This window comes from Carcharodon carcharias, chromosome 22 (genome assembly GCF_017639515.1).
Source record: "Carcharodon carcharias isolate sCarCar2 chromosome 22, sCarCar2.pri, whole genome shotgun sequence".
Classification (NCBI taxonomy): Eukaryota; Metazoa; Chordata; class Chondrichthyes; order Lamniformes; family Lamnidae; genus Carcharodon; species Carcharodon carcharias.
This window is the reverse complement of record NC_054488.1, coordinates 58,464,783-58,481,790: the sequence shown is the minus strand read 5'-3', so window position 1 is coordinate 58,481,790 and position 17,008 is coordinate 58,464,783. Positions and strand designations below refer to the sequence as shown.

The 17,008-nt window shown below is 39.9% G+C and overlaps 1 protein-coding gene across 7 annotated transcripts in view; it reads right to left on the bottom strand.

Moving 5' to 3' along the window:
* The window catches only part of cep112 (centrosomal protein 112), a 425,679-nt gene that overhangs the window by 233,131 nt on the left and 175,540 nt on the right, over window positions 1–17,008 (bottom strand). For all 7 annotated transcript variants that reach the window (XM_041216547.1, XM_041216546.1, XM_041216549.1 and 4 more), the window contains 2 exons: window positions 8,907–9,061; window positions 219–348 (listed from right to left, as the gene is read on the bottom strand). In XM_041216547.1, coding sequence (XP_041072481.1) covers window positions 219–348; window positions 8,907–9,061 — 285 coding nt within the window. The remainder of the gene's footprint in view (window positions 1–218; window positions 349–8,906; window positions 9,062–17,008) is intronic.

Genomic DNA, 17,008 nt, shown 5'->3' with positions numbered 1-17,008 from the left:
ATAAGCTGGTATGTCATGAGGCACAACACAATTATAAAGATTTTGCCAAATGAAGACAAGCAAACATATTCCAGTATTCAAATTGAAGGAACAGACATGCATAACTCAGTCAATTTTATATATCAAAGACTTTATGATAAACAGGATGAGTTTAAATTCATGAATTGTGTTACTTTATATACAGGTGTACAGCAAGGAGGAAAGTGGTCTCTGTATACCTTAGCTGCTGAGTGTGCATGCTCCTGTTTTACGTAGTTGAGCTCAGAATCATGCTGATTTTGCATCTGCCTTACAGTTTTCTCATGGCCCTCCAATATTTGCTGTTTTTCTTTCTGAAGAGAGCTGTATCTAAGGGGGCAAGAAAACAAATAACTTGTAATGATGTATTACAAAACTTCTCATCATCTTCAGCAGACTTTCTGACAGCATATTTACTTTTAATCAATGCCAGGATTTAAACATTTCTCTCTGGATCATTGTTAACGACTAACATGGCGTTGCTTCATTGGCACTAAGTTACAGCAATCAACAAATTTTATTATTACCGAATAAGGAGCTAAACCATTTAATTTGAGAGTTTATATAATGCTCATTTGCCATGTTATTGTATGATTTACTACTTTTAAGGAAAAGCTGAAAAGAGAACATTGTTTGAATGATACATGCAACAAAGAAGTTCAGCTATTAGACAGCTGCTTCACAGCTTGGGGGTCAAATGATATGATAAACTGTGACAAATTCATTTGTCCTCGACTCAGAAGGTTGTGGATTCAAGTCCCACTTCAGGACCTGAGCACAATTATCCAGGCTGACACTCCAATGCAGTACTGAGAGAGTCCCTCAATGTCAAAGGGCATCTTTCAAATGAGACATTAAACTAAGAACCTGTCAGCCCACTGAGATGGCTGTAAAAGATCCCATAGCACTATTTTGAAGAAAAGCAGGGCAGTTATTCCTGACATACTGGCCAAAATGTATCCCTCAAACAACATAAAAAAAACAGGTTATCTGGGTCATTATCTCATGGCTATTTGTTGGAGTTTGCTGTGTCCAAATTGGCTGCCATGTTTTTTTTTTACAGGTGACTCAAAAGTATTTCAATGGTTGTAAAACAGTTTGAAGTTATTTTTGTTTATTCATTCATGGGATGTGGGCATCACTGGCTAGGCCAGCATTTATTGCCCCTCCCTAATTTAAGAGTTAAGAACATTGCTGTGGACCTGGAGTCACATGTAGGCCAAACCAGGTAAGGGCGGCAGATTTCCTTCCTTAAAGGACATTAGTTTTTTACAACATCCAGGTTTCCAAATCTGCCGTGGTGGGATTTGAACCTAGGTCCCTAGAGCATTACCCTCGGTCTCTGGAATATTAGTCCAGTGACAATACCACTATGCCACCACTTCCCCAATGTCATAGAAGGTACCATTTAAATGCTCAGAAGGGTCATACGGACTCAAAACGTTAACTTTGTTTCGCTCTCCACAGTTGCTGCCAGGCCTGCTGAGTTTTTCCAGCATTTTCTGTTTTTGTTTCAGATTTCCAGCATCTGCAGTATTTTGCTTTTACCATTTGAATGCACTTCTTTCCTTTTTAGGAAAGTCAGAAGTCAACTGAATAACCTTGAAACAGAATGCTGTAAATGATTTCCCCAACTAACACACTTAAGGTTTTATCAGAGGATAATAACTGGGCTGTGGAAATGCCATAAGTGATAATCTATTAAGTGAATTATTCACATCCTAAACCCTATTTATTTTACAGATTGTTGTTAGCTTATTGAATAGCATGTATAAATTAGATTTACAATAATGGACCAGAAACAATAAGGTAAACTCAAGCACTGATTGACAGTCATGAGGTCGGAGACTAATTTTCAATTTTGTAACTGTATTGCATGTGTCATACACATGAGTTTAATTTTGTAATAAAACTCAATACACATTTAGAATATGACAGTTGAAAATTAAAAGAACAAGCAGAACTCAAGTGTTTAAAAATTCAAAATAGGACTTCTATACATACACACACTCTCTAAACAAAGTGCATGTGTGCACACTTGTGCGTGGGGTTAGCAGCTGAAAAGAGTCTCTAATAACATTACCAGTAGGCAATTACATTTTGGATTCATTGCTACAAGATTACAGGATTTGGATCTGTAGATTAGTGGAGAATAAATATTGATCTATGTGTTGTGTAGGGGAATGGTTAAAGGGGAAGGAAAATGTACAGCATACCAGCTGATAGGAATTTTATTGACACCATTTTGTAGCCAGATATTTCATTATTTTCATTTTTCATTTGGTTGCTCTAAAACATACATTTTTCATAACAACCTGCTCCTTTGTGCAAAAAAATTCAAAACTAAACACATCATTTTGTTTTTGATGCACATTTTGCAACCATTTTTAAACATTTAATGGAACACATTTGAAGCATATGTTATAACTGGCCTCAAGCAAATAATTAAAGACTGGTTTTAAACCAAATCAGAATCAAAAATGATCAAAGAGTGAATGTGCAAATCCATATCAAGCCACATTATTTCTGTTTGAGGGCTGCAATCACACTTCTGCACCAGAACGAAAAATGCAGCGATCTTTCAAAAGGCTGATATTTAAAGGATAAATTAAAATTATGTTCATTTTATTAACCCCATTGAGCGGCAATTTAATTGTCCAGTTGTTATCAGCTTCCTTTTTTGTAATAATTTAGTCAACCTTCCAAGCTTGAGCTTTAAAATAATTGAAGAACTAACTTCAAAGAACGCAAATTTCTTTAAACTTGCTCCTGAAAATGGTAGGCAAAAACTCAAAAATAGCTAAATAAAAACTTTTCAATTTAATATTTATGAGATAAAGTTCCAGGAAGGATAAACAGGCAGGATTGAAAAAAAGAGACTTGGGGACAATTCAAGCTAAAAGAGCAGAATTAAAGGCCTCATCATTAACCCTCCCACAATGGGTGGGAGAAGGTTAGGGATTATAACAAAAACAACTCGTATCTAGGTAGCACACTTAACATAATAAGATTGTCCCAAGGCACTTCACCAGAGCGTTATCAAACAAGATTTTGACAGCGAGCCACATAAAGAAATATTAGGGCAGGTGCGAGGTAGGATTTAAGAAACATCTTAAAAGGAGGAAAGGGAAGTAGAGAGGCCAAGGAGGAAAAGCCAGAGCTCAGGGCATCAAGCAGTTGAAAACGCAGCAACCAATTGCAGCGCATTTAAAATGGAGAATGCACAAGAGTTCAAAAACTCAGCAAGGCTCCTTCGACAGCACCTTCCAAACCCACAACTACTACCACTTAGAAGGACAAGGGCAGCAGATGCATGGGAACACCACCACCTGCAAGTTTGCCTCCAAGTCACACACCATCCTGACCTGGAAATATATTGCCATTCCTTCACTGTCGTTGGGTCAAATCCTTAAGCTATCTTCCTATAAGCATTATGGGTGTACCTACACCACATTAACTGCAACAGTTCAAGAAGACAGCTCACCACCACCTCAAGGGAAAATGGGGATGGCCAATAAGTACAGGCCTATCCAGTAATGCCCATATCCATGAATGAATTTAAAAAAAAGGAATTTGAAAATCATAGAGATCTTAGAGGGGTGTCTGGCTGGAGGAGGCTACAGAGGACAAGGCCTTGAGGGGATTTAAAATACAGACGTTGCTTAGCCAGTAGCCAATGGAAGCTGGTGAGTACAAGGATGATGGATAAATGGAATTTGGTGCAGGTTAGGATATGAGCAGCAGAGTTTATTGAAGATGGGAGTCTGGCCAGGCATGCATTGGAATAGTCAAGTCTAGGGATAATAAAGGCATGGAAGAGTGTTTCAGTAGATGAGATGTGGCAGCAGTGGAGTCATGCAATGTTACAGAAGTGGAAACAGGTGATCATTGTGATGGCACAGATATGTGGTCAGAAGGTGATCATTGGTTTGAATATGATAAGACTGGAAACAGTCTGGTACAGCCTCAGATAGTTCCATTGGAGGGAGATTGTGTCAGTGCCTAGGAAATGCAGTTTGTGGCAGGGACCGAAGACAATAACTTCAGCCTTCCCAAATTTTAGTTAGAGGAAATATCTGCCCATCCAGGTCTGGATGCCAGGCAAACAGCATTAAAGAGTGAAATACATGAAATGTGACACAAACACACCACACGTGCACAGCATCCTTTTTATGGTGGTGGATACTGGGGCATCCAAGTGACCCGCCATGGAGAAACAGGACAGATAAGTAACATATTTAAATCAAACCTCCACTGTGTAATTAGGAACCAGATGTAAAATTCACTGCTGTTGCATGGGCTGCCCTTGGATTGGGAAACCCAGCAGTGAGAAGGCAGTAGGAACTGCTGGCTCCACCAGGTTAAGTATCTTTTCCGCCATTCCGTGTGGGCCTGGATGAGCAGAAGTGCTCCCCTCTGCCCTTCAAGGATGCCTTAAGCTGCTGCAGCCCGATCAAGAGCCTCAACCCATCCCCAGCCCCTTTGCTGACTTCCCACCAGCAAACTAGCCTATGTCTATTATCATGCTCCACAATCTGCCCTATATATTATTCAGAAGAGGAAAACCCTCTTGTTCCCCTTCCTGATTACTCCCAAGCACTCAATATAGCGATCCAAAGAACCATCCCAAGGGCCATTGACATCAGTTTACTCAAACATTTTCAGTTTCTCTGGTTTGCCATTCTTTTTTTTATTCTTTCACAGGATGTTGGCATCGCTGGCTAGGCCAGCATTTGTTGTCCATCCCTAACTCCCCTTAAGAAGGTGAGCCGTCTTCTTAAACTGTGTTGGTGCACCTACAGTGCTGGTAGGGAGGGATTTCCAGGATGTTGACACAGTGACAGTGAAGGTACAGCAATATAATTCCAAGTCAGGTTGGTGTGCGGCTTGGAGGGGAACTTGCAAACGGCAGTGTTCCCATGCAACTGCTGCCCTTGTCCTTCTAGGTGGTAGAGGTTGCAGGTTTGGAAGGTGCTGTCTAAGGACCCTTGCTGAGTTTCTGCAGTGCATCCCATTTATGGTACACACTGCTGCCACTGTGTATTGATGGTGGAGACAGTAAATGTTTAAGGTGGTGGGTGGAGTGCAAGAACAATTGAATACAATTGCAATTGCTCTTGAGAAGTATCCCCAGCCTACATGGCAGCTCCAAGTAGGAGAGAACATTGCAGATGCCCTAACTTCAGTTTTCCTAAGTTCTCTCAATTGAGGAACCATTCCTTTAGATTGGAAATTTGTGGCATGTCACTTCACTATTTAAGGTGACAGTGAAACCAGGGAATTATAGACCAGTTGGCCTAACAAAGTTACAAGAGTTTGAAATTAAGGATAGAGTGACACAACACCTTGAAAATTTTCAGCTGACCAGAGAGAGTCAGCATAAAAGGTAGGTTGTGCCTGAGGAATCTATTTGAAATTTTTGAAGAAGTGGTTAATGTTGTAGACAGGTGAATGTCTATGGATGTTGTTTATATGAACTTTCAGAAGGTATTTGATTTAGTCCTACTTAAGGGACTGTTAACTAAAGCTAAAGCTCCTGGAATAGAAGGTCAATTATTGATCCGGTTCAAACATCTACTGAGCAGAAAGAGATAGAGAATAAGGTTAATGGGTAATTACTCTAATTGGCAGGAAGTGACTAATGGTGTCACGCCAAGCTACATGTTAGGGCATCAACTATTCACTGTATTCATTAACGGCTTAGTTGACGGGCAGTAAGCCACACACCCAAATTGGCTTAAGACACAAAGACGAACAGCTTTGTATGTAGTGTAGATGGATGCATAAGATTATTAAGAGATACTGATAGATTAAGTGAATGGGAAAAACTATGGCAAATGAATTTCAATGTGTGGTCATGCACCTTGTACGTAAATGGTGAAAAGCTAGAAACAGTGAAAGTACAGGCATACAAATCATTAAAATGTCATGAACAGGCACAGAAAATAATTAAGGAGGCTTATGGAATGCTGGGCTTCATGTCCAGAGGAATAGGATACAAGGGGGCTAGAAGTCATGCTTAAGCCAAATAAAGCCCTTGTTAGATCATACTTGGGATACTCTGTTCAGTTCTGGGCACTACATCTTAGGAAGCACATATTTGCCTTGGAGGGAGTGCAGTGTAAGTTTACTAGAATGATATCTGGATGCTAAGGATTAAGCTACAAGGAGAGATTAAACAAACTACAGTTGTATGCCCTGGAATTTAGGAAGTTAAAGGGTTATTTGATCATAGTTTAAGATATTAAGACGAACAGATATGGAGAAACTAGTTCCACGAGTTGGGGGGGGGGTGGGGTCTAGGACTAAGGACCACAGTCTAAAAATTAGTGCCAGACCTTTCAAACATAAAATTAGGAAATACTTCTTCATGCAAAAGATGGTAGAAATTTAGAACTCTCTTCCCAAAATGGCAACTGATGCTTTATCAATTGTTAATTTTAAATCTGAGATTGATAGGTTTTTGTTAACCAAAGGTATGAAGGGATACAGGGCAAAGGCTGGTATATGGAGTTACATCACAGGTCAAACATGATCTCATTGAATGGTGCCGAATAGGCTCAAGGGGCTAGATGGCCTACTTCTGTTCCTATATTCCTAAGTCATTAGCATTGATCTTCAAGAAAATTACCTTGTCACCACCTACTTCCCTCATATACAGCAACTTTTAGAATTATGATCCCAGCTGGACAAGCCTGATCCCAGAGTGGAACCCAGCTTGATAGATCCTAACTTTTATTTGTTCGTTTAGATAGGTGGAGAGTAGCTACAGAACAGAGTCACAGAAGTCAGCTGATGAACTTTTAACATAAGGATAAAACATTCATTTAACAAGATGAAATATATTACAATACTCTTGCAATCACAACTATACCTTTACAGGTATATACAGATTTGTAAGGATGACACAAGTTACAAAAGCTATCTTATACTCCAATGTTCACAATAAGTACACAGTCCATGTAAATCTATGGCACACTGTGGTCAGGCACACCACACTCTGAAACCAAGTGACAGATGCCACCTCAACCAGATGCTATAGACCTCTCAACTTACTCCCAGGCGTTTGTCAAACTGTGAGCCAACCAGTGTCACAGAACTCCGTCTCTCACATGAGGATTTCCAATCTCCAGTCTCCAAGGACTTCGTCTAGGGATCTTCTCCCAAACCGACGCCTTCCGCAAGGGCTCACCTCCAGAGTTTTGAACTCTCCTTCTGATGTTCCTCTTCCCCGGGTCACCACATGCATTCAGGCCGTCTTCCACACAGTCTCTCTCACCGACTCAGCGTTAACACTACATCACTGCATCACATGCCCATAGCAAAGAGTTACAGACCTTCAGTTAGCTCTTTGGACCTTCCTGCCTCTTGCAAAGTGTTCTCACTCTAAATCTGCTTTCTGCAGCTTTTGTCTCTTCAAATCTGAAGCTTGGAGCCTTTCTCTCTGCCCCTTACTCTTAACTTCACTTAATCGGACCTTTTCCAGGTTCCTGTCCTTCCTTTGACTAGAAGGTCTTCTTGAAACTTTCCCCTGTTTCTGTTACACTCCTTTGGCCTTGGGACCTTTCAATTCTTCTGGGAAATTTGCAGCTCCCTCTCCTAGTGTCCAATCTCTCTGGAAATCTGGCTTCAAACTGAACTTTAGCTTGGAGCTGGGTATCTGCCCCTTCTAGGCTGCTTTTGCTTCGCAGCTGTGTTCAAATCAACTGAACTCCAACAGCTTCTGAAACAAACTGCTGTTTCTCATCTGTGTCGCTCTGTGGAAGGGGCCTGCCTCTCTGGACCCCTGTTGCTAGGCAACAGCCCAATTATTCTACCCTTAAGTCATAAACTGTCATTAGATATGCAAGCACCTTTTTAAAGTGAAGCTAAAACTTCATTTGACCTTTCTTAACACACAGATACAGAAATACAAATCAAATTTAAACTTTAAAGCTAAAACTCATTCCTAACACCCACAAATACAAATATAACTTAAACTATCTCTATTTCCTAACATTAGGAATTTGATATTAATGCTTCCCCCATGTGCTGTCCTACTATGACTTGCAGTCATTTCCTCTCAGTAAATTACCTCATTAAAGCCATAGGATCAGCTAACTCGGCACAAACAGCAAACCGAACCTGAGATCATGATAATTTGCCTTTAAAACCAGAGTTGTGCAACATGGACACACATTTAGAATGCAATCAAGGAAAAATATTACACAAGTTAATAGAGTGCGCACAATGTTGTGATGGATTTTGAACTGCCCTTAGAGTGCTGGCAGAGCGTCCTCTTTCGTACCTTCACTAAACAGGCACTATGCAGCTGAAGCACTGCTCAGCCTTGTAATGGGGAGACCACTGTTCTCTTTGAAGAACATCTTGACAGTAACCCTAAATCTTTGACTAGCATTATTCAATGTTTTACCGACACAGTTTAAATTGATGGAGCATTTTGAATTTACCCCCACTTATGCTGTTTTCTATCTCATGCACTTTTGTTAGGCCCCCTCTCAGTGACAGTCATGACTAAGTTCAATTCTATGACACAAGTATTCTCTTTAAGGTTGCCTTCAAGTGCACTATTTGCAACATGCAAAAATGTAAATATTCTACGAATGGTCTCCCACAATTATGGGCTACTCATTATTGTTTACCATGTGTACTCTTTCCTGTCATTGTTATTATACTTTTCCTTACATTTACATTTTTTGTAGTCATCAAACTGAAAGGCATCCTTTACAAGGAATAAACTTCTTTTTGCATTGCTCAGTGCAATGCATTCCCAGGCCAGCTGCAAAATTAGAAAGTAAGAAGTCTACTCCAAGGTTGCTCCTTAAGTGCATAACGGACCACTCATGTTGCAGGAAGTCATTTCATATCATTTTCGGGAAACTACGCACCTTAATTTTACCTCCTGCAGCTCCAAGCATATCATCTGGCAACGATGTTCCAGTTCCCCTTTTTCCTGGGTTAGTTTCTGTCGCACCAAAGTGCTATTCTCAGCCTCCACGGTCAACTGCTGTACACGAGCCTCCAGTTCTTTCACCATTTGGTTCTGTAGTTGCAAACAACCAATTAAGTACACTCCCTTAGCCAATGTTTGTCAATATAAACTACAGGCTCACAGATACACCTATTCACTGAGAGGGGTGAATAGGTCACTTCTGGATACAGTTCGGTAACATGCTGCAGCTTCGACAGCACAATGCATTCAGAGTTTGCTTCCTGTCCATGGAAAAGGGCAATTTAAATTCAAATATCTTCTCATTTGAAATAAATGCAATGACTATATACCTTGAAACTTGTGATCCCAATTCAATAGTCACAACATGATTTTCTGCACACTTCATACTCTCAATGGGTACTTAGAACCCACAATATTCACTGCCTCTTTTTGGATTCCTGTATTTGTCCAGTCCAAAATTGCAGCTGGTGCACAATGGGATGTTTTGAGTTCAAATGTTTGCTTTGTCAGTTCATCAAACATCTAAACCTGAATAACATATTTTTGGCAATAGTTATGAATTAAAGTGCAAAAAATGCTTTTTATTTGAAGATATTGCTTTTTGTGCCCAGTTTACAGTTGAAGAACTTGAGTAGCCCAGTCGTAAATCAGATGTCTCATCCACAACTGGGTGAGTGTTAACCCAAACTTCTTTCCATATTACACAATAAATGGGAATATACTAAGTGGGGTAGATGAAGTGAGAGATCTTGGCGTACAAGTACACAGGTCCCTGACGGCAGCAGTTCAAGCAGACAAGGTTGTAAAGAAGGCATATGGAATGCTCTCCTTCATTGGCAGACGTATAGAATATAAAAGTAAGGATATAATGTTGGAATTGTATAAAACACTGGCGAGGCCACAACTGGAGTAGTGTGTGCAGTTCTGGTCACCATATTACAAAAGGACGTAATAGCTCTGGAGAGAGTGCAGAGGAGGTTTACAAGAATGTTGCCAGGGTTAGAAAAGTGTAGATACGAGGAGAGATTGGATAGATTAGGGTTATTTTCCTTAGAACAAAAAAGACTGAGAGGTGACTTGATTGAGGTGTACAAAATTATGAGGGGAATAGATAGAGTGGACAGGATAAAATTATTTCCCTTGGTGGAGAATTCTAGAACTAGGGACATAGATTCAAGATAAGTGGCAGAAGGTGTAGGGGGCACATAAGGAATAACTTTTGTATGCAGAGGGTAGTGGGTGTCTGGAATTCGCTGCCCAAGTTGGTGGTAGAGGCAGAAACTCTAAACTCTTTTAATAAGTACCTGGATCTGCACCTTAAGTGCTGTAATTGCAGGGCTATGGGCTGGGTACAGGAAGGTGGGATTAGAAAGGGCATCTGGGTGTCCTCGAGCTGGCATAGACATGATGGGCCAAATGGCCTCCTTCTGTGCTGTAACTTTTCTATGGTTCTATATCTTTGTTGAACTACTTAAGGATTGGTATACAGATTTAAGAAGCCTGGTGACTTCATTGGTGGATATTAATGAGCAGTGAAAGTGAAATGAAAGTCTACATTCCTGAACAAACTCAACCTGTTCTGCTAATAGTTAAAATAAAAGATCGAGAAGGTTTTGTGATAGGACAGGGAACGCTGACCATCATTCAGCTCTCTCTCTACTATTTGGATCCTTAGTTATAGGATTATAACCACAAACAGCATCAAAGTGTTGTACGTGAATGAAATGTGTTCTGCACATTAATTGTGAAATTTTTCAGAACTGGGACTAGAGTTTTGTACCATGCTCCAAAATGTCACAAGTTTAAAATGATTATTCTTGAAACACTGAAGCATTATACTTTGTCGAAAGTCATTTTTGATACAAAAACATGTGATATCAAACATCTGTTGTTCATAAACTAAAAATATGCTTCAAGCATTTAATGACCAGGCCATATAAATAATTACTTCTGCTGGAGCCCACAAATAGGTACAGCTGTTGTCTGATCAAGCAGAAAGGAAGATTATTCAGTCCCAGGCGGATATTTTGCTCTCCACAAAATTAGTAAGGTCAGCAAATTAACAGGAGAAGTAACAAAAAGCACCAGTCCCTCCAAGAAATTATTAGGTAAAATCACAGGCCTTCCCTTGCTTGGGAACCTGAAGGATTATTTTCAGTTCCTTTCAATCACAGGAAGGCGAGTAGCAGAAGGAGAAAGGTGAACCATATAAAAACAAGAAAGAGAAAATACACATAGAGACATACCTTCCACACAATGGATGCAGCAAATAAATCTGTCTTTTATGAAGCGAGATACAAAAGTGGCACTGTGACCTCTGGTCTGTTGGTATTCACATTCCAATTTATTCATAAATTTCCAGAGATACTCTAAGCACTGCTATACCCTCATGCCAAATGAGAAGAGTGATCAGTGACCAGGACATAGAATTTACTCAATACCTTCAACTAATACTAGAGTAATCTGAATGACAGTTTTATGGATTGGGAAACATTGGGGCCAATTTTAACCCTATCCGCCTAGTGAAAACAAGGCAGCCAGCAGTTAAAAATCAGCCAGATGACTTACACAGTACATCCAGCTCCAAATTCACTGTCTGGAACTTGAACTCATGCTTCTGAGCAGACAACAAGGCCCACCTGAAACTCGTGGGGTTCTTCTGTAAATATGCAGATCAGGGTCAGATGATGTCCTTGCATCTGGCTGCAATTTTAAGAGCAGGGAGACCATCATTGCTACATTAAAACAGCTGATCAAAATTTGGTCAAAGAGGTAGATTTGAAGAAACATACTAATGGAGGAGAAAGAAAGACAGAGAGCTTCAGGAGAGAATTCTAGAGCTTAGGGACTAGGCAGCTGATGGCATGACCGACAACCATGAGAATCAAGAATGTGGTAGAGGCCAAAAATGGAGGAAATGGAAATAATTCAATGAACTGTAAATTAGAAAAGGATATCTGTTGAGTTAACTTCATAAATTGATTTGGCAGGATCAGAATCTAGAGCGATGTGTGCTGTACACATAATTGGGACCTGCCTCAACTCAAAGAATCATAGATATTGTCAAAATTTACAGCCCGCAAGGAGACAATTCAGCTCATTGTGTCTATGCTGATCGACAAGGTGCCACCCAACCTAATTCCAGATGAATACAAGATATATACAGGTGTACAAAGTGAATGAATTTGCACTCTTTGAGCTGAAATTGCACAGCTTCACAGTCAAATAAACACACACCATAACATTCAGGAAGGCAGATGTGTCCTGGTGTAGATGTTTCTGAGTATGGTGACCCAAATGTTGTTAGGAGTAGAGAAACTGGTGAGGAAGACTGGTTGACCATTGGCAGAGTGATGTGGGTGCAAAGGGTAAATGGACCAGGGGAGAAAGATTGAAACTAAGAGGTGGTGGGAGGGGGATAATCATACCACAAATCAATCAGTAACACAGAGAAAGACCAGCAAGATATATGCAAGAGATAGGGACAATTACCCAAATAAGTGTTTTGTGCACTTATGCACGTGATAGTTCAGCTGCTTATGTTGAAGGGATGACTTTAGTTAAAAACAGGGTGGACCACATGAAGATTGTCATCTCACACCCCATTGTTCATCATACTATGAAATTTTGTGGCAGGATTCAAGGAAATCCACCTAACAATACACAGTGCTGTCACTTGGCTGTCCAACGTGGACTTAAATTTGTAAATTACAAGATATTATATGTAATATTTTTTCTTTGGTTTTGGTATGCATTGTTTTTGAATACGCCTTTGTAAATCATTATGCTAAAGGCACTATAAATGCAAATCACGTAATCACTGAATTGTTACGTTACAGAAGGAAGCCATTCGGCCCATCATGTCTGCACCGGCTCTCTGAACACTAACTTAGTGCCAATCACCTGCCTTTCCCCATAACCCTGCAAGTTGTTTCTATTTAAATAATCATCCAATGCCCTCTTGAATGTCTCAGTTGAACCTGCCTCCACCACATTTCCAGGCAGTGCATTACAAACCCTAACGACTCACTGTGTGAAAAAGTTTTTTCTCAGCTTGCATTTGCTTCTTTTGCAAAACACTTTAAAACTGTGCCCTCTGATTGTCAATTCGTTTAACATAGAAACATGGAGCAGGAGTAGGCCACTTGGCCCTTTGAGCTGCTCTGCCAATCAATATGATCATGGCTAATCCTCTATCTCAACGTTATATTCCCGTTTTCTCTTCATACCCCTTGATGCCCCTAATATCCAAAAATGTATCAATTTCTTTCTTGAATATACACAGTGACCCAGCCTCCAGTGGTAGAGAATTGCACAGGTTGAACACTCTCTGAGTGAAGAAATTTTTCCTTATCTCAGTCCTAAATGGCCTGCCCCGTATTCTGAGACTGTGGCCCCTGGTTCTAGACTCCCCAACCAAGGGAAACATCCTCCCTGCATCCAGTCTGTCTAGTCCTGTTAGAATTTTATACGTTTCAATCAGAACCCCTCTCATTCTTCTAAACTCTAGTGAATACAGGCCCAGTCAAACCAATCTCTCCTCATACGACAGTCCTGCCATCCCCAGTATCAGCCTAGTGAACCTTCGCAGCACTCCCCCTAAGGCAAGTGTATACTTTCTTAGGTAGGGAGACCAAAACTGCACACAATACTCCAGGTGTGGTCTCACCAAGGCCCTGTATAACTGCAGTAAGATATCCTTACTTCTGAACTCAAATCCTCTTGCAATGAAGGCCAACATACCATTTGCCTTCTGAATTGCTTGTTGCACCTGCCTATTTACTTTCATTGTCTGGTGAACAAGGACACCCAAATCCCTTTGTACTTCCACATTTACTGCCTCCCCCCACCCCCTCCTGAGATTACTACCTTTGAGGTCTTACTTTCTAATTTATGTCCTAACTCTGTATATTCAGCTTGTAAGGTCTCAACCCTTTTTTTTAAACCTATGTCGTTGGTACCAATATGCACCATGACCATTGGCTGTTCACCCTTCCCCTTCAGAATGCCCTGCAGCCTCTCTGAGACATCCTTGACCCTGGCACCAGGGAGGCAACCAGCTTATATTTCACCCCTCTCCTATTTTTACTTTGTTCTGTTGAAGGGTCATGAGGACTCGAAACGTCAACTTTGTTCTTCTCCGCCGATGCTGCCAGACCTGCTGAGTTTTTCCAGGTAGTTCGGTTTTTGAGGCAACATACCATCCTGGAGTTTCTTTTGCAGCCGCAGAAACGCCTGTTTACAAGCGGGAACAGTGTCTCCCTATCTACTCTGTCCAGACCCCTCATGATTTTGAAAACTTCTATCAAGTCTCCTCCAGATTTCCATATGTAAAAGCAACACTAAAAACAGATGAAAATTAGTCTTTGTAATGATTTCACTTTAGAACGGGACGGTGACGTGAGTCTTCCTCCTCCTCCTCATTTATAACTAAAGCATTTTCTGAAAAGACAGAACTAAACAAGCACATTTATAATCTTAGCTTTATTGTCTATAAGTCCACAGGTGACACTTAACTCCAGTGATCTAGTTGAAATGTTTTATCTGATGCAGCATTTTCTATTGGACTATATCTCACTGAAACATGAGACTGTTCCAACATTCTATAAAGTCATCATCCCTGGGCTATTTTGTTTCAAACCCAATTATGATCTCTCAGTTGTTCACACCTATTGTCCTGTTTTTGGTTAAGAGCAGTCATCAAACAACCTGTACATAAGAGACTGGCCAGGAGATAAGAGAAGCAGGGTGCCCCAACTGAAGCTACTGGGATAAATGTAGGGAAAGAAAATCATCAATCAACAGAAGCAGCTGGTGATGACAGCACCATCATTGGAAATGACCACCAACAGATCAAGATAACTTACTGTGTGTAGACACTAGATTGACAATGGCCTGCAAAATCCATTATATCCAACAGCAACACTGATTACATGTACTTATGAGAGCTATGGTGAAAGATATGTAGTTCATGCACACAGTCACTATTATAAACCTCAAGGAAAGATAAATAGCTTACCTTTAGTTTGAATGTGCTTGATAAATTTTTAAAGAGCCAAATATCTTTTATGAAAAAGAAAGAGCAAAGTATTCTGAAATGATGCATGGTGTTTTGTTCTAAACTAGGTAGTTAAGGATTTCATTCTTTCTTTCTTTCCTTTCCAACAGAAATAATATAAAGTTGTTGAGTAAATCTCTCTGTATTCCCAAAGGGATAGTGAGCCCAAGGGATCTGGAAAGCCCATCATTGATTAGTCTGAAACTGACAGCTGTACATACAGCTTTTAAAACAATTTCTCTGTGATGAGAAAGGGGCCAGTGACAAAAGCAATTAGGAGTGTCATACTTCACAAAAACAAAATTACCCATTACCCAAAGCAAGCATGCTGTCCTCAGAGCTCAACCCACAATAAAACTTATTGATACTGTGCAAAATATTTATGTATTTTAAGTTGGTTTTGGACATCAATCATTTGGTTTATTTCATACTAATTAACTTGAGAGGTATTTAATAACTTATTTGATAACAGAAAACATAATATAAGTAAAATGAATAAAATCTAATATAAAGAAGTTTAATAATTATATAGGTTTCTTCATCTCAATCATCTTGATTCAATTGACTCCTAAACCTGAACAGCTTTTTGGGGGACAAGAATTCCAGATTGCCTCTACCCTTTGTGTGAAGAAGTGTTTCCTGACATCTTCCTTGAACAGTCTAGTTCTAATTTTAAGGTTATATAGCACCTAATTCTGGACTCCTCCACCAGAGGAAATGGTTTCTACCTTATTAAGTCCTTTTAATCATCTTAAATACCTTAATTACATCAGTCTTTAATCCTCTATACTAAAGGGGATGACAAGTCGAGTTTAACCCTTTAAGCCCTGTTATCATTCTGGGGAATTCACACTGCAACTCCTGTAAGATCAACATATCCTTCCTGAGGTACAACATCCAGAACTGAACAGAATATTCCAGAGTCCAATTCTGTTCCTACCTGACATCCACATGTCAACTTTCCAGCAGGAATCATTGAATAGCATTCAGGGACAGAAATCTTAGCTGTTTTTTTCCCCCGCCTTAACTTAATTATTTGGAACAATCATTCTGTCACAAAATGGCCTAATAATGAAGTCAATCATTTAGGTCGAACTCTTACATTTTTGTAAATATGGAACTTCATTGTTTGTATAAAAAGATTCTAGTTCACTAGAAGACTACCATATCCTGTAGAATGCAATAATCAGCATAATATACACACGTGTCTACAAAATGAGCTGCATGATCGCGCCTTCATGCTTTCTATTACCAACAAACATGACTTTTTCATTAATGTGACTAATACAATGGGCTTTATGGTGAGTGTTTGATCTTAAATGATTCATTGTTACAGTAGAGGGATTTTCACCAAATCAATTCTTAGGCACTACTACACCAAAAGAAAATCAACTTTTGATGGGACCATACAACACTCTAGTATTAGCAGTGAAGTTTGAACAATTAGTTCAAGTCCGAATGCTACTTTTGGAGTGTTGGGGCCTCAATTATTTACAATATATATTAATGATTAGATGAGGGAACTGAATGTACCATCGCCAAATTTGCAGATGATACAAAAATAGGTGGGAAGGCAAGTGGTGACAGTGACACAAGGAATCAGCAGAGGGATATAGACAGGTTAAGTGAGTGGGCAAAAAAGTGGCAGATGGAATATAATGTGGGAAAATATGAGGTTACGTGTTTTGGCAGGAAGAATAGAGGAGCTGAATATTATTTAAATGGAGAAAGACTGCAGAAGGCTGCAGCACAGAGGGATTTAGGAGTCCTTGTGCATGAATCCCAAAAAGCTAACATACAAGTTCAACAGGTGATAAGGAAAGCAACTGGCATGTTAGCCTTTTATTTCAAAGGGAATGGAGTATAAAAATAGGGAAGCCTTGCTAAAACGATACAAGGCATCAGTTAGACCACACCTAGAATATTGTGAACAGTTTTGGTCCCCTTATCTAAGGAAACATATACTGGCATTGGAGGCA